Consider the following 22,653-nt stretch of genomic DNA (forward strand, 5'->3'; position numbering starts at 1 on the left):
AAAACAACTAGCATGGCTTATTTTAAGAGAATTTCATTTCTCAAGAATAAAGAAATCTAGTAAATAATTTAAAAAAAGATTTTATGTGGTGTGGATGGACCAACTCTAAAATTTCAAGGAGGTATAGTGGCAAAACCCAAATTAGTTATGACTCATATACTTATAGGGGGAAGGTTTTGTTTTCTGCTAAAACTACACATCCTGAAACATTTCTAAATTTTATTCACTTAAACAGTGGTCCTAAAATGTCTATAGCTAAAATCTGTTCAATATTAAGAAAAAATATTTTATTTCTAAAAAACTTAGGGTTACTTATCATAGGTATCCCTGAAACAGCAAGCCAGTATTAATGAACTCAATTAGAAATAGCTTTTATTCTCTGAGGAAATGATTGCTTCCTCGTCCCACCTCAAAGAATAAGACTACTGTTATTACAAATGAGAAAAAAAGTTTATTGAGGAAACAATTTAACAGCTCTCCTTTAGCAGAATTTTACAGACTAGAGCACAACCTGAAGGCAATTACAGTTTGAGTTAACACTTTTCACAGAATGCTTTTTCTACAACTGGAAAGTTGCTGAGGTTTGTGACATGCCACTATAAATGTAAGTATTATTAAAAATTACAAATTGCTTGGTAATTATTTTGATCACCTCTTGAGCAGCAGCTCCTGTAAGGAAAAAAAAAGAAAAAAGCAAATATTTGAAAAGAGTAAATTTCAAGAATTTAAGATTTTAATTCTTTATTACTATATTATTAAAAGAAGTAAACCTTTTTGTAGACTTTTACACAATAGGATATTAAATCACAAATTAAAAGAATTGAGTATTTTAAATTATGGTGGTTTAGGAAGATTGGCACGATATATTGAGGGAACAAAATTTAAATAGTAGTTTGACAAGGGAACTTTTTGAAAGGATACAGATGCATAAAATATCCTCAAAGAACACCCTTCTTTTGTATTTGATTTTTACTTGTGTGTGTCTTATACCAACGAAGGATATATAAAGATATATTTGTTCAAAGTGCATTTGTTATTTAGAAAGGATCTATATTAAATGTTGCCAGTCTGATATAACTACTCAAAACAAAACACAAAAGAAAAAAACTACCATGGAAAAACGGTGAGGTCACAGCAAGAAGACGGCCATTTATGAACCAGGAGGTGGGCTTTCACCAGATACTGACCACACTGGCACCCTGATCTCAGATTTCCAGAATTGTTGTTTACAAGGTGCCTAGTCTGTGATATTCTGTAGCCCAAACCAAGAGAAGGAAGTAGTACAGTGAGGGAGGGAGACAAGTAAAAGGAGTTTTTATGAAGGAGGTGGCATTTTTTATTTGGGTCTTGAAGAACAGATAGGTTCTATACATGTAGGAAATATATTTTTAAGGCCTAAGAGGAGAAAAGATCTAGGAGCAATAAAAGTGAATGTCTAGGGTAAAAGCAAGTGATTTAGTAAAACTAACCAGAAAAGCTGAGGGAACGAAAGTACAGGGTCTTTAATGTCAACCTATTGTCCCTGGACTTGTTTATGGGAACAGCTGGAGAAAGGAAAAGAGGGAAGGAGAGAATGTATATGTGTGTGTAATGGTGGTACAGAAAGTTAAGTGAAGGACATGATCAAAACTATGCCTTAGAAGGACTAGTGACTCTTTAGAAATTTAACATGGACGACAGTGAGAGAGACAGAAGGAAGAAAGCAGCAGTATGGGGCAGGGGGTACTAAATAACATCCTGCTACACTGACCTCCGTAATTAAAATAGCTGAGAAAACAAAGTTCACATTAAAATAGCAACTGTATTATGTATCAACAGATAAGTCATCTCATCTATGGAACTCACCCCCCAAGAATGCAGCAATGGTGTGTGGCTCAGCAGCTCCATATCGGCAGCTATAGGAAAGGATGGAGATATAAACTTAGATTAGCCTTATGACAGGTGGGGTATTCTCTTTTAAGTGCCCTAAAGAATACTCACAATTCATGGATATAATCATCTTTCACCATTACAGATAACCCATATTCCTGAAGGAAGCCAGTGAGACAGGACTTCAACTTTCCTATATCTTCTTCAACTTGATAGTTAGATACACCTAAAAAAAAAAAAAAAAAAAATTTTATATATATATATAAATGTATGTGTATACACACACAAAAATTAATTTTCATTAAAATAAATGTGATTCAAAATTAATGACTACCTCTTTTACTTAATCAGTTTCAGATGTTCTAGTCAAAATAGTAAGATTTGAAACTGAAGAACAAAAACAAGAATGAAACAATTATTTGCAAATATTGGAAACTTATAATCGAAGAAACCAACTAAAATCTATTAAAAATTCAAGTTCACTAAGTCCTTATCAACTGCTCCCTACCCAGAATACCTGGACATTGGGGCAATAATTATTGCCTGGCATGCATGGGGTGCTGGGTTTGATCCTCAGCACCACATAAAAATAAAGATGTTGTATCTGCCGAAAACTGAAAAATAAATATTATAAAAAATTCTCTTTAAAAAAAAAAGAACTAAATGAGAAAACATTCTATTTATATCATTTATAAAAAATACAGTCTTCCTTATTCATTTCTAAGAAACTAAATGACACCAAGGACATAAAGTTTAATAATAGGTAACATTTATTTAATACCAATAGATGCTGGACACTATACTAAGTACTTCAGTTATATAAATTGATTTAATCCTCACAACAACCCTATGAAGTAGGTACTATACAGATGAGAAAACTGAGACATGGACAGATGAAATTAGCACTTATCCTCATTTTTGCAGAAAAGAAAACTGAGGCTCAGATTATACTACTTAGCTCATAAATAGCAAACTTAAGATATGAACCCAGAAAGTTCTTCATGATTAAACTATAATATCTCCAAAGGTAAGTTATGGTTGTTACTCCTGGAGGAGAAATACAATTATTATTAAAAACTTATCACTATTCTTCTTCATAATAGTGATAGCTACCCTTTACTGAGCACTTGCAAAGGTGCTAGCAATGTGTTAAGTGATTTTTGTATTTCACATATTTAACCATTACAATCTAGTAAGAGGAGATCACTGCATCTGCCATTCATTGAGAATGGAGACAGAGAGAGAAACAGTGGCTTACTCAAGGTCACAGAGATAGTGACAAATCTTGGACTAGAACCCATATTTAACTCCAAAGCCTATGCTATATGCGGTATCTAGTCTCACATGACAGCTCCCAAAACACCCACTGTAAGCTCTCATGTAGTCCTTTCCCATCCTTAAGCTTAGCTGGCCCTATGAAATAATACGACAACATAAACGATGCAGTGTGGCTTCTAAGAGGTCATAAATAGCTCTGTACCTTCCATATGTGGAATTTTATAGGAAGTCAGACATCATAAAAGTCTACCTTTGGACTTCCATGCTAAAAGGAAGTTCAAGTTTATAATCTCAGCTACTCAGGAGGCTGAGGCAGGAGGACTGCAAATTTGAGGCCAACCTATGGCAACTTAGTGAGACCCTGTCTTAAAAAAATTTTTTTTTTTTTTAAATGCTGGGGATGTAGCTCAGAATTAGAGCACCCCAGGTTCAATCCCCAGTATCACAAAAAACAACCACAAAAACCCCTCAAATTAGCCACATGGAAATAGATGCCTAGCCACTCCCCAACTGTTCCTGCCATCCTGACTGAGGTGTCAGGAAATGTCTTGTTGGATGTCTTGTTGGATGTCTAACTCAGACAAGGCTTCAGAATGATTCCAGCCCAGGCATCATACAACTATATGAGAACCCCTCTCCTAGCTGGGCATGGTGCATACCTGTATTCCCAGTTATTCAGAAGACTTAAGGCAGACAGATTATTAAATTCAAGGTCTGGGCAATTCAATGAAACCCTGTCTCAAAATAAAATAAAAAGGACTATGGATGTAGCTCAGTGTCTTGGATTTAATCCCAGAACCCCCCCTCACACACACACACACACACACACACACACACACACACACACAAAAAAAAAAAAAAAAAAAAAAAAAAATAGGGCTGGGGTTGTAGTTCAGTGGTAAAGCACTTGCCTAGTATTTGTAAGGCACTGGGTTTGATTCTCAGCACCACATATAAACAAAATAAAGGTTCATCAACAACTAAAAATGCTGTGGCTCAGTACCTGGCATGTGTGAGGTACTGAGTTCAGTTCTCAGCAACGCATATAAGTAAATAAAATAAAGGTCTACCAACAACTAAAAAAAAAAAAAAAAATTAAATAAATAAAAAATAGAATAAAATAAACTTTCCTCAAAAAACAATTGCCTAAGCCCAGTTAATCCATAAAATCATGAGATTGTAATTTGTTTTAAACCACTATTTTGGGGTGTTTTGTTATACAATTAACCAAAATATATTATAATTAAATAATATGTATAAAGCAATACATATTTGGCATTTATTCCCCTTTCCTCCTACCTCTGGTAAATTTGCTCATTGTGACTGTAATCTGGAAGTTTAACTAGATTAGATGGGGCAATTGGCTGATGACAGATCTAGAATATATTGCTATGCAATAATCCTGCGCAATTAAAATTATCAAAAATAAAAATATTCTTAATAACTGTAGATCTCTGAGACTATGCCAATTCTGTAATTACTACATTTGCAGAGAAATAATGCTAAACAAAGAAATTCCAACATCTTCAGTGTCCTGAATTCAGAAATCACTGGAATACTTCTTGTGGCTTTCCTGTTCTACTGGATTAAAACCAGTGTAAGTCTTAGAACAAAATTATGAAAATTAACAGAAAAGATTTTCTTTTTTTTTTTGATGCTAGGCTAAAAAAATCCCCAGCCCTCTTTCTTTTGAGACACTATCTCACTAAATTGCAGAGGGCCTACATTGCTGAGGCTGGCCTAACTTGCAATCCTCCTGCCTTAGCCTCTAAAAATTACTGGGATTATAGATGTTGGCCACCACACCTGACAAAAAAAGTTTTCTTTTATTCACATCCAATCAACATTCCTCTATAACAGTTTAGAATCAAACACTACTTGCAAAATTATATCCTCTCTGAGATGAGCTAGGTCTAATCTGTTTACAACATGAAATTCAAATACTACTGTTATAAGTATCCAGAGAACCTTTTAAGATTAAATTTGACTTAAATGTTTATTCAACATTTTATTACATTTGGTAATTTCATTGCTATTCTTACCTGGATATCTACCATGTTGTTTATGAAATCTATCAACAGCCCGTAACATTAAGTATAATACTATCTCATTATCTGGATTGTCCATGCTGGAAACTGAAAGAGAAAAAAAATGAATATAATTTGGGTAATTTGCAACATATAAACAACAAAGAGGCAAATTTACTATATACTCAAGTTTCAGGATACAATATTACCACAAATTAAGTATTTTGTTACAATAAAATGAAAATGGTAAATAAAATAATAAAGGGAAATGCATTAAGATGTTAGTGATCTTACAACTAACAAATGGAGTCATACAGTATCTACTGAAGTAGTAACATGACTTTGGCTCTTCTACATAGCATACAATGGACTCAGTGACCTCTATTATTTTTTGTATATATTAAGTTTTTATATAATATGCATACATTATAATTACTGGGATAGGTTTATAGAATAAAATTAGTGTAAATATTTATATTATTTTTATATTATTACCATATACTTGACACAAAATACTTTTAACCTAGCATCAAGAGGTTATTATACTTACTAATTTCATCCTTGTTAATTGTATCCAAACCATATTCTTCAGCTAATGATCGACATCTTACCACTCGAAGAAATGCAGAATTGCTGCCTGAACATAGGAAAGACTTTATGGAAATAATGGTTGTGACAGATGATTACTACAAATCTCAGGTCACCTTAAGAATAGGAAATTTTTCTATGTACACTTTACAGACATGGGAATAAGACAACATGCATTCTATATGGCTTTAATGGTTAGCAGAGAAGGCAGTAAAACATAAGTTATCTTAAATGCATAATACTGGCACAACAATTAGTTTAGCACTGAGTAAGAAGGTGGCACCTCTTTGAGCCTCAGTTTTTAATTTGTAAAATGGGGATAATATATGTACTTTTGAGAGTTTTTCTGTAGATGAAATGTGGCATATATATAAGTGCATACCTAGCATAATGCTTGATATGGCTCAATAAATAGTAATCCTCATTTTTATGGATAAGTAGTCCTAAAGGAGAGTGGTGGTACGAAGGATTGAACTCAGAGGTGCTCTACCACTCAGTTACATCCCAGCTTTTTTTGTATGTGAGATGGGATCTTACTAAACTGCCCAGGCTGACCTTGACCTTAGGATCTTCCTGCCTCAGCCTTCCAAATCACAGGGATTACAGGTATGTGTCACTATACCCAGCTATATTAAAGCATTTTAAAAAAAACCCAAAAAACTTTGTATTATGGAAATTTTCAAACATACCCTAAAGAAAACAGAACAGAGTAAACTTTCAAATACCCGACATTCAGCTTTTAATCTGGTATCATATACTCTAATAGAACAAACACCAATATTGATACAAGGTGCAAAATATACATCTATATCATTGAGACTGTAAAACTTAGAATTTTAGCCCTTTAAAATTTCTGGGAACATTCCCTGTGGCTCATTTTTATCAAACAAAATAAGGAAATTAGTTCAAGGGGACTTACAGAGTAATTTTAATTCTTTCTCTGAAATGGACTCTGGTGCCTGTAAAGAGATAAAAGGAGGTCTGCTCCAGTACAATGAGAAGATTAACAGAGGGTATAGCACAAAGCCAGTGGCTGTGAGAAGTGGCTTGGAGACTGGCTATCTCCAAGACTGGGAAAGGACTTTAGAAACACCTTGTTTCCTTACACCTGGTGTCCTTAGGCAGGAAAGTAAGCATTCCCTCTCTCTCTAACCCCTTTCTGGGCGGAGTTACATAGTTAGGTGTTTAGGGAAATGTACCATCAAAGGCACAGTGTACTAACAGCATACCTGGCCAATGGACTGCAGCAATTTGGCAACATGATTGCCCACAGCAGCAGCATCTTTCTTTGCTTTTTCACGGTAACTACAAAACAACAACAGCAACAACAACAACAACAAAAAATAAACCTACAATTAACAAACTTTAAAGTTAGCAAAATTTAAATTATTATTGTGAAGCAAACAAAAAATTTTTTTCTTTTTCATGAAAAAATACTGGCCTAGCAACATGAAATACAAAAATGCTAAAGAAATGCTAACAGCAACACCTGTTAGTGGTTGAGGATCTTTCCAGTGTTGATGATAGACTCTTGAAGCCCACTAAAACTGAGGCTCCCACTATAATTAAGAGCATCCAACTTCTGCCCTCTTGGAACCCAGGGTTCTCTGACAGAGGACCTGATAAAATATATCACTAAAGAACATGACTTGCCTCCTTGAAGTCAAGTCAAGAAAGGTTAGACTTCAAAACTGTCCATCTACAAATTCATACAAAATTTTTCTTTAGGTCTATTTACTTTTCACCCTCTAAAAATGATCAGTGGTCAAGCTGACTACTTGCCATGTGAGGTCACACTTCTCAATTGACATTTCTCAGGTTTTGAATACTCTGAACTCTTAGACTATGACAACAAACTAAGATTTGTTAAACAATGAATGATATCTCTTGTGTGACATAATTTGACCCTTGAGGAAACCAAGCCAGTAGTCTGGATTCACTGGCATCCCGCGCCAATTACACAAAGGTAATATCCATGTAGACCCATTCCTATAATAGTTTATCTAGGTCAGGCTAGTAATACTGGATAGCAGATATCTATCTATAATGAGGACTCCTTAAATTATGAAAGAGTAATTACAAAAAAAAAATCAAAATTAAGGACTTCACAGTTCAAAATTATAGACAGAAGGCCATGATTAAGAGTTAAGGCTCTGAGGGGCTGGGGATGTGGCTCAAGCGGTAGTACGCTTGCCTGGCATGCATGTGGCCCGGGTTCGATGCTCAGTATCACATACAAACAAAGATGTTGTGTCTGCCGAAAACTAAAAAATAAAATATTAAAAAAAAAATTCTCTCTCTCTCTCTTTAAAAAAAAAAAAAAAAGAGTTAAGGCTCCGAAATTGGGTTTCATGGTGTTCGAATCTATGGTTCTGTCATTTACCAGCTGTCTGACTCTCAATAAGTTGCCTTTCCTAGGCTTTAGTTTCCTCATCTGTATAAAGTTATTGTGAATCATTGTTTTAAATGAATCAATGCATAGAATAGTTCACAGTACAGAGTAAGTAATCAAACAGTAGGTTTAATATTGAAATTTGAAAGAAAAAAATCTGTCCCCACAGTAAGGAACTTTGTACTTCCCATTTACTTTTGTTTTGAACCAAAAATTGCTCTAAAAATAAAATTTATCAAGAAACCAACCAAGCAACAAACAAAAAAAAAATTGCTCCCTAAATTCTTTATTTTTAAAACAGCAAGGTTATAATAGACTTACATTTGATTTCTGATAAAATGTTTATCTCTAATATAAAGAGGTTAAACTGTTACATAGTTTGGAAACAGTGACTTACACATTTTGTAGTTTTATATATTTGCCCGAATCCGCAATCATATCAGGAATTGTGCCTCGAACAGGTAAATTTCCTTGACCCTCTTTGGCCACAAATTCCTTTAAGGCACGGGCTAAAATCCAAAATGGTGGAGTCTAACAGAATAAGAAAAAAATTAACATTAAGTAGTGTTTTATTTTGACCTAGAGGTTAAGATAGCATTATTTTTACTTGTTGTTACCTGTTTGGTGATATTTATGCAGCGATCATCATTAAATATATCTTCAATACTGCTTGGAATCTAACAAAAGAACATGAAACATTTAGTTACACTAAGAACTGGCCCACCTTATTTTCAATGTTATTTATTCAAGTACTTTGAATTCTCAGAGTGTAGAAAATACCAACTTCTAATTTGTTTAGTTAATAAACAAATCAGAACCTACTGGAGCTCAAATGGGGAAGAAAGAATGAAACCAAGTCCTCTCCTGCCCACTGCTAGCATTCAAGGCTGGTCTATTCTCCTACATCCAAAATGGAGTAAAGGAGCCCATTTTTGTAGTTAACATCTCCAGATGACAAAGATAATGTAGACATCTGTACTAAATCAGATTTATAGTTCTTCATGGTTTTCCTGCTTGTCAAAAAAATTTGAAATCCTTGCACCTTAACTAGAGACTACTAAAAGAGACAACCACTCTGAAAAAAACTAAGATGTTTTATTTTATTTGCAAGTAAGATCATCAAATATTAATAAAACTATACAAATTACAGGCTTTGATTCTATTATTATATGGAAAAAAGAAATTTCTTGGTGGAAACCCCCTACTGATCTTTCTGCTTCTTACCTCAGTCCCTTCCATTTTAGTCTGCTCACAAGAATCAAAATGAACTTTAAGAAATACAAAGCAGATCATTCCACTTCCCTACTCAAAATCCTTCAGTGGCCTACAAGGCCCTATTGTGATCCAGTTCTTTCTGCCTCTCCAAACTCAATCCTTTCCACCACTTTCCCCCTCTTCACTTCAATTACACTGGCTTTCCTAATGACCCTTGAACAATGCCACGCTTCTCTTTACTTCTGGGCCTTTGCATATGTGTTTCCTCTGCCTGAAAAGTTTCCACCAGAACTCTGCATATCACTTCACTCATATTTCTGCTAAATGCATCTCTTCAAAAGTTTTCCTGACCCTCATCTAAAATTTGCCTCCTGAACCCAGACCACCTCTGGCCTATCATGCTTTTGCCCTTTGTTCTGTTCTTATTTTTGATAATAGCAACCAGTACATTTATATCTGTTTATTAAATTTACTGTATTCCCAACCACTAGAACTTTTTCTTTTAATTGCAGTTCATTTTCTATTCAGTGAAATGCACAGATCATGTATAATCTGATGTATCTCAATAACTATACATATGTATTTTCAATATCACTCCAATTAAGAAATTAAGAAATAGAAAATTTTGCCAGGCATGGTGGTGCATACATATAATCCCAGGGGTTGGGGGGGTGGGGGCTGGCGCTGAGACAAGAGGATTGCTATTTCAAAGCCAGCCTCAGCAAAAGCAAGACACTAAGCCACTCAGTGAGACCCTGTCTCTAAATAAAATACAAAATAGGGCTGGGGATGTGATTCAGTGGTTGAGTGCCCCTGAGTTCAATCCTCTGTATCCACCTGCCACCAAAAAGGAAATAGAAAATTTCCTTTACTCAAGAATATTGATTCACAAACTTTATAAACTTTAATCACTCAGCAACACTGTTTCATTGTCTTCAAAAAGTCTGCAATGATAGTTTAAGGACCTTCCTAATGTTGAAAAGCAGCAATTTTGCTGTTTTAAACTATAAGAAACTTCTAACTTAATTTAGCAGGTTTGTCATTCCAAAGATTCCCAAAAACTTCACAAGCCAGACTTCAACAATAAAACAGCAAAACAAAAAGCCCCTAAGTTATCCTCCAAATAATTTTTAAAGTCTATAATGTTATTTTAGTACATATTCCATTATATCCAACTAATTACTGTCAGAAGAAAATGCAGAATAGGGGCTGGGGTTATAGCTCAGCAGTAGAGCTCTTGCCTAACACATGCAAGGCCCTGGGTTCAATCCTCAGCACCACATAAAAATAACTAAATAAAAAATAAAGTTAAAAAAAAAAAAGAAAGAAAATGCAGGGTAACAAAATTTAACTCTTCAGGCAACACTATTTTTGACCAGCAAAATACCACCTTAGTCATATAATTCCTACCCCAAAACGATTGATATTCACAAATTATATACATCACATAATTTATATAAGTTATTGTATGGATGTTTTTATCACTATTAAATGATAAAGTATGCACATAACATTTTAACAAGTACAATACAAAATCTTTCTTTTCCCTTTATCCCTGTGATGCTGGAGATTGAACCCAGGGCCTCCCACATGCTAGGCAAGTGTTCTACCACTGAGTTATACCATCAACCCACAAAATTTTTATTAAAACAAGCCTCAAGTTGTGTTATAGATATTTTAACTATACATTTAGGAAATATTAATTAAATAAATTGTTTATAATCAACTTTTACATCTGAGGACTTTGGGAAACAGTTTTTTCTATCCTTTTTTTCTTCTTTTACAGTAACAAGGATAAAGTTCAGTAGTACTCTACCATTGAGCTACATCCCCAGATGGTTCTTTTCTTTTTTTTTTTTTCCCCCAGACAGGGTTTAAGTTGCCTGGCTGGCCTCAAACTTGCAATCCTCCTGTCTCAGCCTTCAGAGTAGGGAAAACATCTTTCATATATGAATTACTCTGTGATTCTTTTAATACCTGAGTTGTATTTAGTGCTGTATTCACATTTTTAATAGCTTCTTCAAAATTCTCTTCATCTTCTGGAGCTCCATTCTCATTCTTTAAAATTCCTATTAAAATAGGAAATGGTTAACAAACAATAGCCCTTTTCTTCTCACTCATGTCCACCCTCCACCAACACCACAGAAATAATCCTGTCAGAGTCTGAAGGGAGAATTAGCATATCGAACCTTAAGTAAAAATATGACTTATCATTTGTCCCCCCTTAAACTATACAAAGAATGGGCTCCTTCACCTCCCCAGAGGAAAAGTAAAAGTTCTGATGATATCATCTGATAAAAGTATTAGAAGAAATCCACTAAATATCTATTTCAAGCAATTTGCTTCCCAAACTTTATACAATACTTAACCACATCCCATAATATTACCTTGTCTAATCAAATCTCTGAAGTCCTCTTTTTCTTTATAGGTTTTAGGTATTCGTCCATTTGTCTAAATTGGTTAAAAATTTTAAAAATCTAGTTATAAAAACTCAAAATATGGAAATTGAGAGTTTAAAGTTTCCCCATTTGCCATGAGATTTCATTGACAAATATATACCTCAGTGAAATCAGAGGCTCACTTGATAGAAAACAGAAACTGCAGGCCATTCCTCTATTATATGCATTCCCCCTGCCTGTTTCAAAATGACATCTATTCAAATTTTGATTTGTTAATAAAAATATCAATATTAAAAGAGGAACTGTTAGATTTAAATTTAAAAGCTCCCACTTGCCCTAATACCCCATGAGGAAAAAAATTAATCTCCCATTCCCTCCAAGGAAACCCATTATAATAAATAGAAATTAGTCACATATGGAATTTTTTTTTTTTTTTTTTAAAAAGGACATACTTCACTATACCACTGTGCTAGATATTTAGCTACGATCACAATCCAAGGAGTATGGCTATGGTCCTAAAAATAAGAGACAAATCAAAGAAAATATCAGTATTAGTTAATATCAAGTCTTTATTCTACCATCTTGTTTTCAACAATATTTATTGATTGATTGATTGATTGATTGATGGTACCCTGTTTACTTTGAGACTGGGTCTCACTAAGTTGCTTAGGGCCTCAATTAATTGCTGAGACTGGACTCAAACTTGTGATCCTCCTGCCTCAACTTCCTGAGAAACGTAAAACGTGTACTTGGATGCCTGGCTACTTTAGAAATTTTTTTTAGAGGCCGTGTCCAATGTAACCCCTTGTATGTCAGGTAGGTATTATGTTCCTGTTTTTCTAGCAAAAAAAAAAGCTTCAGAGGCTGCCGCTCAACAACAGTTCAAATCTCAAATTTCAGATCCCAATCCTAGACTAAGAAAATGGAATATTCTCTGTATTTTTTGATGAACCAAATAGACACCTACATTTTAATTAATATGTAGGTGTTCTTTAAATTATATAGTCTGTTATAAATATTATATAGTTTCCTTGGTAATTTTCAAACACCAAAAATAAGTCTCAAGAGGCTCAATTTCAACAAACATAACTCCAAATTCAAACTATTTTTTAAAAATATTTATTTAGGAAAGGGTTATGAAGAGGCCTTCTGGGATTTTTTTAAAAATTTTTTAATTGTAGATAAGACATAATACCTTTGTTTATTTTAATGTGGTGCTAAGGATCAAACCCAGTGCCTCAGCCACGCTAGGCAAGTTCTCTACCACTGAGCTACAACCCCAACCCAGAGGACTTCTGGGATGTTAATGTCCCATTTCTTGACTTAGGTGGTAATTACAAAGATGTTCAGTTTATATACTTTTCTTCAATAAAGAAGTTTTTTTTTTTAATTTTGTGGAAAATAAATTTATTGGTAACAAGTAAGATAAAATGTTATTGTGTGATCTGGATGACAGGAATATGGAGGTTTATAGTATTGTCTCACATTGGTATAATTCAAAAACCTTATATTATACATACTAACCTTATAAATACAAACCAACCTTTTTTTCCATGTGATCCAAATCATAAGACTGAAAATGTTCTCTCAGTTCAGGAAATGGCTTATCCAGTCGTAGATCTTCTAATGCATTATCTGGATGAGATTCTATTACTGTGAAACAAATAATCCAAAAAGAAAAACTTCATTCTTTATAAGAACTTAAGAAATCTATATTTCAAATGGTCATAGAACCTACAGATTTTTTTTCACCATGTTATGGAGGTCACAATTTTTTTTTAAATATTAATTTTTTAGTTTTAGGTGGACACAATTTCTTTATTTCATTTTTATGTGGTGGTGAGGTTTGAACCCAGTGCCTCATGTGTGCTAGGTGAACACTCTACTACTAAGCCACAAACCCAGCCCTGGAGATCACAATTTATAAATAGTAAAATGCACAAATTTTAAGTGGAATATAAATTTTAATAAAGTAAAACCAAGATTCCTTTAGAACAGAATTTGTTATGATGACTAAAAAAACTCAAAACTGACAATGTATATGTACAAATACCTGACAACCTACTCTTACCCCTCTTGTAGTCTTAAAAATCAGATAATATTACTATCTACCTAAGTCTCTTCCCTAGAAACCCAATGGTCATCTTGAGTTTTTGTTTCCTTGGCCCCAACATCAGGTGCTACCCACTTCCTAACCTCACTTTGTACACTGCTCTCTATGTGGGGAAGTACAAGAGTGTTCAATTTTAGTGCATGTTTAGAACAAGATACAATTTTGTCACTTGACAGCTTAGCTATGTGAACTTAGGCAAATAACAATCTGTGTCTCAACTATAAAAAACACAGACTCTATCTCATAAAGGTTTTAGAAAGAGTAAATGAAATAATCCATATGAAGGCAGGCACACAACTAGCAATGTTAACCTTCATTATTATTTACCTCCTACTTCCCTCTTCTCTACCCTATAACATCTTCCCTAAGTTCAGGGGTTCTCATTCTTTCTCTCTCCCTTTCCTAGACCACTGGAAATTCACTGACAGCAATGCCAATAATTTCAGTGACTTGGGAGGGTGAGGCAGAAGGATCACAAATTGAGGCTATCCTCAGCAATTTAGAACCTGAATAAAAAAATTTTTTAAAAGGTGGGGATATAGCACAGTGTTTGAGCATCCTGGGTTCAATCTCCAATACCATCTATAAATACACACACACACACACACACACACACACACTTACAAACATCAATCTCTGTCTCCAATCTTTGCCCCCTTTAAGCCCATTCACTCCCCATAACTTCAGAGTGATTCATTTAAAATAAAAAATTTTACCCTGTCACTCTCCCACTTGTAACTTTTAAATAGCCCACCATCAACAAACCACTCCCTAACTGCCCATAGATGGGCACACAATTGGCACAGGATTAAAACATTTTCTTGAGTAAATATGGAACATTGCATGAGCACTGAAAGAAAATTTTAGAAAATCTAAGGTTACAATTTTTATAAGTAAAGGGCTAAGATCAGCCCTAAACCAATGTAAACCTACCTATGAATTACTTTGATCTCATATAATATTGTTTCCTTGGAAACAATAGTCAGGTAAATGCCTTTCTTGTCATATGGAATTGCTCATAAACTGGGGAAACTGCAGGAGAATGGAATAAAAGGTTGGTGCTGGGCTGCAGATGTAGCCCAGTGGCAGAGTACTTGCCTAGCAAGTGCAAAATCCTAGGATCAATTTCTAGTACTAAAAAAAAAAAAAAAAAAAAAGACGACAACTGGTAGGAGAAAAAGTGGTGTGTATTCTTTGTGTCAGGGTGATTCACATATCTCTTGTGGCAGCCAAACATGCCCTATGTGGGTTAGGGGGCAAAAAAAAAATTTATGTACTTGTATAATTGCTGGACCTCCTAACAAGCAGCAGATATACAATTGTATCTCTGCTTTGTATCATTCTGTAACGCTATGTAAAGCAATAGTAGATTAGAGCATACTGGGGAAAAAACAAGCATATTGAGTCAGACTGCCACTTTGAACCTATGAATAATATAAATATAATTTGTGCTGCTACAAATTTACTTCATATTTAAAATAGACTCTCTAAATTATCAAGTTTCTAAAACCATAACTAAAGCAACCAATAGCAAGCCCCATATGCTCAACAATTTTACCTGGATGTTCTTTTATAATGATCCTCATATAACCAACCAGTCCATATGTCCTACAGATCAAAAGAGGAATTTCAGAATTCCAGAGGACATCTGCTAAACGTAGCAATGTACTATAAAGGAAAACAAAATAGAACATAAGCAAATGAATATATGCCAAATATAAAACATGCGAAACATGAAAATACATTAAAATAATGCAAATTTCTTAAGAAATAATAAATGCAAAGACACATTGCATTTGCATAAGCGAGTCAAGAATACACTAAAAAGCAAGCAATTTCACAAGGATACAGAGTCAAAGTATACCTTGAACTAGAGGGATATGAAACCCTAGTCTTTTGTATTAAGAAGAATATTATTGAAAAACACTTCCTAAATATTTCTATGACAGGAAAAAAAATTATAAAATCTGGCAATTTAGAGACACCCTGTCTCAAAATAAAAAGGGCTAGGGATGTAGTAGAGTACCCCTACATTCAATCCCCAGTATAAAAAAAAAAAAAAAAAGGAAACACACACCTCTGGTAATTTCTATAATCAGCTCTAACTAGTTTTTAATCACTAAAAAGTAACCAATGTTCATTTTAAGTGCTCTAAATACATCTACAAAAAGTTTCATATCTGAGCATTTTCTCTTTTCCATCTTTTCTACACTAAAATATACATAAGAGCTTCAAACTGAAGATTTCCATCAAATTTAAGAATTTCAGAAACCACATCTTAGACTGTATAGAGAAAATAAAACTATACAAATCTAGTAAGATTGAAATTAAAATATATATGTAATATATATATATATATATATATATATATATATATATTTTTTTTAACATCAAAATTTACCTTTCATGAAGCTGAGTTGCAACCACAACAGTAAACCTACAGAAAAATGAAGGATCATTGTCTAGGAGATTTTCTGGACTCTAAATGAGACAGGGGAAAAAAATCCAATAATTTCACAATCATATTAAACAGCAGAAACACAAGCTCTTGTAGAATAAATATGCAGCAAATTCCAACTAACATAAATGATACAAAGATTCAATATTCTAAGTTTCTATGGCTTTGAACTATTAAAAATTATTTTCCAGCACAGAAATAGTGATGTGCATACCTCTTCCACAAAACTTCCAGAGACATCATTATTTAGTTCTTGTAAGAATTCCATGGCAGCTTCAGCTCGGTTCTTTTTAAAAAGAAAGCATTTGGCTTCAATTAGAAAATACTTATTTACAATGTAAACCCCTTATTTACAGATCAGGCAAAACAGACTGTGAAACTATCAAAATTTCATGCATAGTATGATAACTCTGCTCCTCACAGTGTTTAAAACTACAGTTCAAGTTGAATACTACTTAAAGAGAGCTAAACTGTCCTTATCCAGAGTTCTTAAATAACCACATTATTTGCCCTTGACTTTTCTGATTAGGCAAATAACCAAAAACCCTAGGTAGCAGGGAGGGATATCCCGGATCAAGTTCAGACTCACTCTATCCACCCACATCTGCAATCCTATACAAGTGGTCAATCCTTCAAAGAAATGTCACTTCCATTCAGAATATTAAACTAAGTTCATGAACAAAATTTTGGGGAGGGAAGGATGGGGGAAGGAAATGGGAGCAGGAGAGATGGTGGAATGAGATGGACATCATTACCTTAGGTACATGTATGACTGTACACACAGTGCAATGCTATACTGTGTACAATCAGAGAAATGAAAAGCTGTGCTGTAATTGTGTACAATAAATCAAAATGCATTCTGCTGTCATATACACCTAATACAATACTTCTAAATTCTTAAACTACCAAATATATAAAAAGACTTATCAGATTAGAAAAATAAGCTAACTTTTTTCTCAGAAAATAAGCTCTTTTTAAGTCAAAACTTTTCAGGTAATCAAGACATAGTGGCATTATTAGATGCTAATACACAACTGTATTCTGTAACAAATATTTACCTTGCCAATACTGCTTCTTTGAAGGAAAAAACTAAAGTGGACAGAATAAAAAAAACAATTAAAGGCTTATATGGCTATAAAGGAAAAGTTAGTTATAATAACATGTGTATTGCATTTATAATATAAAACAAATACTATTTTTTAAATATTTATTCTTAAGTTTTTTAGGTGGACACAATATCTTTATTTTACATATATGTGATACTGAGGATCTAACCCAGTGACTTGTGCATGCTAGGCAAGTGCTCTACCACTGAGCCACAACCCCAGCCCAAACAAACACTATTTTGACAACACATTGTTAACAATCTTTTTGGAGGAAGAAAATCAGATGAAACTTAAAAACAAAATTGAGCTTATAATAAATCAGTGTTTCCCAAAGTGTGTACCACAGAATACAAATTTCACAAAATGCTCTGAGAGAAAAGAGTTCCCAGGTTAAAAAAAAAGAAAAAGAAAAAGAAAATGGTGTGGGGGGGATACTATATGCTGTATTTCCTTCTTAGAAATTCATAAAATACATTATACACATAATATTAAAATTTTATAGTAAAGAAATTTTAACTTCATTGGACCCACTTCCCAAACTTCTTTGACCATAGAAGCCACTGGCCCATTTAACAGTTATTAACATTTCCTAGACCAATGTTCCTGAGACCACCCTGGGAAAATGCTATATCGAACCATTTGCTTCTGCAAGAAACTAAAACAGATTTATTCTGGCTTCTTCCCACACATACTCCCATCATGTCCCAAAGCCCGATGTGAGGCTGCTTGTTATGGTTTAGATAGGAGGTGTCCCCCAAAAGCACACATGTGAGTCAATGCAAGAAATGATACAAGAGGAGGAGAAATGATTAGATTATGAGAGTTGCAATCTAATCAGTGGAGAGGGATTAGATGGATGGTAACTGTAGGCAGGTAGGGTGTGGCTAGAAGAAGTAGGTCACTGAAGGGTGTGACTTTGGAATTTATATTTTGTCTCTGAGGAGCAGCACTCTCTCTCTCTCTGTGCTACCAGGTTGCCATATCCTGACTTTTCCTCTGCCACACTGTTCCACTATGATGTTCTACCTAATCTCAGGCCCAGAGCTATGAAGTTGGCTAATCATGGACTTAACTATCAAAACTGTGAGTCAGAATAAACTTTTCCTCCTCCACACTGTTCTTGTCAGGTCTTTTGGTCACAGCAACAAAAAGCTAACTAAAACATCACTGATCAACCAAATAAGAAAGAAAACAGGACTTTTTTTTTTTTTTAACCTATACCAATAAAGAGTTATGCTATGGATAGCCAGAAACTTGAAACTACTACCCAAAGAAATGATACCAAAGCTAAATATGAACTAAATTCTGGTTTTCATTGTATTGTCTCATTGTTATTGTTGTTATTGTCTACCAACAAATACAATGTGAGATCCCAGACTCCCTGAAAGAGTGAGCTTAAAATATAATTTGGGAAGGTTCTGAAAGTCTAACTATGATAATCTGCAAAGAATGATATATAGACCATATTTAAAACTATTTTTATAGAGGTAGTGTATTATGGTGAAAGATTTACCTGGATTAAACTCAGAAGACATCCCCCCAAAAAGGTATTATTTTTCATTATTCTCATAATCCCCAAATACAGTGGTGGTGAATTATATACTAATACCTAAGAATCAACGTGAAGATTTAGAAAGTGCACAGATTTCGCAAATAAGGGAATAATGACTATTCCTTTGAATTAATAACAACAAAAGTGGTGATGATGGGTATCTTTTGTTAATGATCTACTTTCCAGACACTGTGCTAACTAGCACTTGAACTGTATTAACTCATTTCCTCCTCCCCATAATCCTAAACACATAGAAAACTTCCACCATATAGTCAAATCACTGATCAAGTCACTCCTTTCCCTAACATACATATGTTTGAAAAGAAAAGAACATACTTATTTCCAGCATCTTCTCCGCTGACCTGATTTCCATCAACAATTGTAAATGATCCAATACCTGGGAGATAAAATCAAGTTAATCAAGAATATATATTTCTAGACCAAAACTTAAAAGAAGATTGTGTTCTCAATTTAGAACACAAGTACCCAATTACATTACCTGGAAGTACTAAGTTTTTAAGAATTTCAGTTCCTGTAGCTGTTGCATGTATTAGGCAAACATGAGCAGATTCCAAAGCTTCTTGCCCATGATCACCCCACAACCTAAAACAAGATAAAATTCAACATTTTAAAAATTTTCATAAAAATAAACCTTTCTCACTTGAACAGTGATTTAAAATGTTTTTTACACAGAATAACTGATATGATAACCACAGCACTATGTCAGGCAGGAATGGATTGCAGGATCATATGGCAGAGTAACTGAAGATTCAGATAGGTTATATTTTGCATAATTCAAGGAGAAGCATCAAATCAGAACTAGAAACTTGGGTCTCCTTGCTCCTTGTCCATCAAGTTTTTCAAGTGAGATAACTTATAGTACAGAAAGTCTATAGTTATACTCATCAACATTAAAGAAATGTATTGTAACCAAATGCAATGATGAGTACCTGTAATTCCTGCTACTCAGGAGACTGGCAGGAGGATCCCTGAGTCAAGCTCAGGAATCGTCTGGATAACACAGCAAGATGCCATTTCTTAAAAAAGTAAAATACATCTTGCACCTAAAGCCTAATCTGTTCCCTAGTCATTTCTCCCAGTGGAGAAAGTGGATCCAAGTACATTTAAGATCTTAATATAGGACTTATCACCGGACATCTGCAAAAATAAGCAAAAGTTTTACCAAGAAAGCTAACCTACTATCTGAAAAGCCTCACACCAACTTCTACAAAGTGCTTTAAAATACAATACCTGACAAACACTTTAATGGTTAGTAGATGCATTAACAAACAAATAAGTAATAAGAATTAGAAATGTATGTTATGAAATGATGTACACCAGCATATCATTAACAGGGCAAGATACATGATCACACATGTGTCATGGCTTCCAGGCCAACCTGGTTACTTCCACAAAAAAAAAAAAAAAAAAAAAAAAAAAAACTCTTATGAATTGATTTATCCTTTTTTTTTGTCAGCATGGGGGAGGTCAAACCATGAGAAATGCCATAAGTCAAACAAATAAGTACTAGCAGCCCAGAGGACTGAGAAAGACTGATGTGCCTTCCATGTCACCTGATATAAAGCAAATTCCTCTTACTGTGTAGAGCAAATCATAACCAATGCCCCATTCTTTTTTTTATTTGCTTAGCATCCATTTCTCCATCCTAAGCTCCATAAGAGCCCAGACCACCCCTCTATGTTCACTACTGGTAATCCAGCGCCTACCACAGATCACAGAACATCTGTCAAATGAATGGAGGAATAGCCTTGAAGAACCAAACAGACTGGAAAACATCTGTTTTTTCCAGGAAAGTAGGGCACAAAGACATATTTAATTGATAGAACCTTAGTAATTGGAGAATGGGTCTAAGAATAATGGTGTATCTCTAGATTCTATGTTTGAAGAAAGGAACCAAACAAAAAGACACTCTTTATCTCAGTTGGCCTGAGAGCCAGGACCTTGATGACTAATACATAACTTTGCTTCTAATTGCTTCCCTCTGAGACTTGTAAACCAATAAGCAGTTCTCACTATTAAAAAATAAAGTTTGGTCCTTTCAAGGAATAGACTTGATTAAAAACCCTCTTTTGGTGCTTGATTATATATGATGACATCTGCATTCAAAACACGGGTATTCCAAGAATTTGAAAGAAAACACCTGGTTACAAGGGCTATGCCACTTTGTTTCTTCCCCCAGAAGCTTGGGAGTAGTGATAAAACTGAGTACAAGCTCTGAAAAAGTCAGAGGGCCTGAGTTTAAAAATATGGAGAACTCTGGGCAAGTTATTTAATGTCTCCAATACTCAGTTTCCCCTCTGTAAAAACACAAGAATGTCTACCTTCAAGAACACTCTCAGAACTGCCCAAAGCCCCTAATACTAGAGTGTAGGTCCAAATGGAAGTTTCAGTCCTAACTTCTCTTTGACTTGGGGGCTCCAGGAAGGGGAGGACACATATTTTTATTACCTCCACTGACTCAACACATAGAAGATACTTAATAAGAAGTGGGAAAGCAATAAGGAAAACAGGAGGATGAAGAAGGAGCCCGATGGTTTAATTCTGCCCTATCCATTAAGGCAGTTACTGGCTATACATGACTACTTGGCACCTGATGTGAGACTAGCATGAATTAAGGTGTACTCTAACAGCAAAATACTTGATTTATAGTATTTTGATTTGATTTCTAAGATAATATGAAAGAAAAAGTAAAATAGTTCAATAATTTTTTATATTGATTACGTGTTGAAAGGGCAATACTATGGACATACTAAGTTAAATAAACTACATTATAATAATTTATTTCTCTTTTTTTTACTTTAAGGTGACTACTAAAAAATTATAAGTGGCCCTCATGAGAGACTATTATTATATTGGTACTGGACAGAGCTAGTTTAGGACAATGCCTGACAGTCGGTGCTGCTCTCGGCGAATCGGAACGGGGTACAATTGATCCCACCCCATTCTGCAAAATGAGAGGCTGAGAAGCCAGCTGACCTGGAGACCGCGCACTTGGAACCGCAGACCACGTGGCAAGTGGGCGCACCCCTCAGAGCAGGGGAGTCCTGGCCTTGCAGTAACACTCTGACCCCGGTCCAGGGCCCAGGGCGCCAGCTTCCCGCGCCCCGCACGGCCGGGCCGGGCCTGGCCAGAGGCCCAAGGGAGGCCCGCCCCCACGGTCCGCGCGCTCAGGCCCGGCCCGGACGCGGGGGAGCCCACCGGCCCTCCCGCTCGGCTCAGTGAGTCCCGTCTCACCTCAGCTGCCGGTCGTACTTCTGCTCCTTGAGCAGCTTCCCCGGCTGCGCCATGGCCGCGCCCGCCGCGCCACCAGCCCAGCCGCTGCCAAGCGCCGCCGCCGGCTCAACACGCGCGCAGGCGCACCGAGCGCCCTTCGCCACCACCGCCTCCTGCGCGTCGCCCGCAGGGGGCGCCGCCGTTGCACTGCGCACGCGTCACCGGAACGCCCGTGCGACCGCAGCCACTGCAGGGAACCGGGCTGAACCTGGTGGTCGGTTTTGCCTGGATGCCCCAGTGCCGCTAATACGCCAGCCCAACCCTCTGTCGGTGCAGTAATTGTGGGGAACTCGGGCTTTGGAATCAGGCGGACTTGGATTTTAATCACTTCCTGCTGTGAGCATTGCTCTTTGCGGTCCTTA

The 22,653-nt window shown here is 35.4% G+C and overlaps 1 protein-coding gene across 2 annotated transcripts; it reads right to left on the reverse strand.

The window, feature by feature from the left end:
- Window positions 1-428: 428 nt before the first annotated feature.
- Nae1 (NEDD8 activating enzyme E1 subunit 1) lies at window positions 429-22,409 on the reverse strand. Of its 2 annotated transcripts, XM_005318267.3 has the most exons (20): window positions 22,253-22,409; window positions 19,497-19,600; window positions 19,334-19,394; window positions 17,398-17,428; window positions 16,554-16,625; window positions 16,283-16,362; window positions 15,440-15,549; window positions 13,312-13,421; window positions 12,221-12,283; window positions 11,757-11,820; window positions 11,347-11,438; window positions 8,772-8,831; window positions 8,552-8,685; window positions 6,992-7,067; window positions 6,682-6,721; window positions 5,725-5,811; window positions 5,190-5,282; window positions 1,981-2,095; window positions 1,846-1,895; window positions 429-669 (listed from the first exon to the last, which is right to left on the reverse strand). In XM_005318267.3, the coding sequence occupies exons 1-20, from the start codon at window positions 22,303-22,305 to the stop codon at window positions 560-562; spliced, it is 1,605 nt and encodes a 534-aa protein (XP_005318324.1). In that variant the 5' UTR covers window positions 22,306-22,409; the 3' UTR covers window positions 429-559. The 2 variants fall into 2 exon arrangements, with proteins under 2 accessions (XP_005318324.1, XP_013222000.1); XM_013366546.4 differs by lacking the exon at window positions 12,221-12,283.
- Window positions 22,410-22,653: the final 244 nt, after the last annotated feature.

The sequence above is a fragment of the Ictidomys tridecemlineatus genome, chromosome 15, assembly GCF_052094955.1.
Source record: "Ictidomys tridecemlineatus isolate mIctTri1 chromosome 15, mIctTri1.hap1, whole genome shotgun sequence".
NCBI lineage: Eukaryota > Metazoa > Chordata > Mammalia > Rodentia > Sciuridae > Ictidomys > Ictidomys tridecemlineatus.

Coding starts and splice junctions, on each gene's coding strand:
- Nae1 (XM_005318267.3), bottom strand. CDS start 22,305: ATGGCGCAGCCGGGGAAGCTGCTCAAGGAGCAGAAGTACGACCGGCAG. Junction 8,686..8,771: donor GCATAAATATCACCAAACAG/GTAACAACAAGT, acceptor TTATTCTGTTAG/ACTCCACCATTTTGGATTTT. Junction 1,896..1,980: donor GATGATTATATCCATGAATT/GTGAGTATTCTT, acceptor CCTTTCCTATAG/CTGCCGATATGGAGCTGCTG.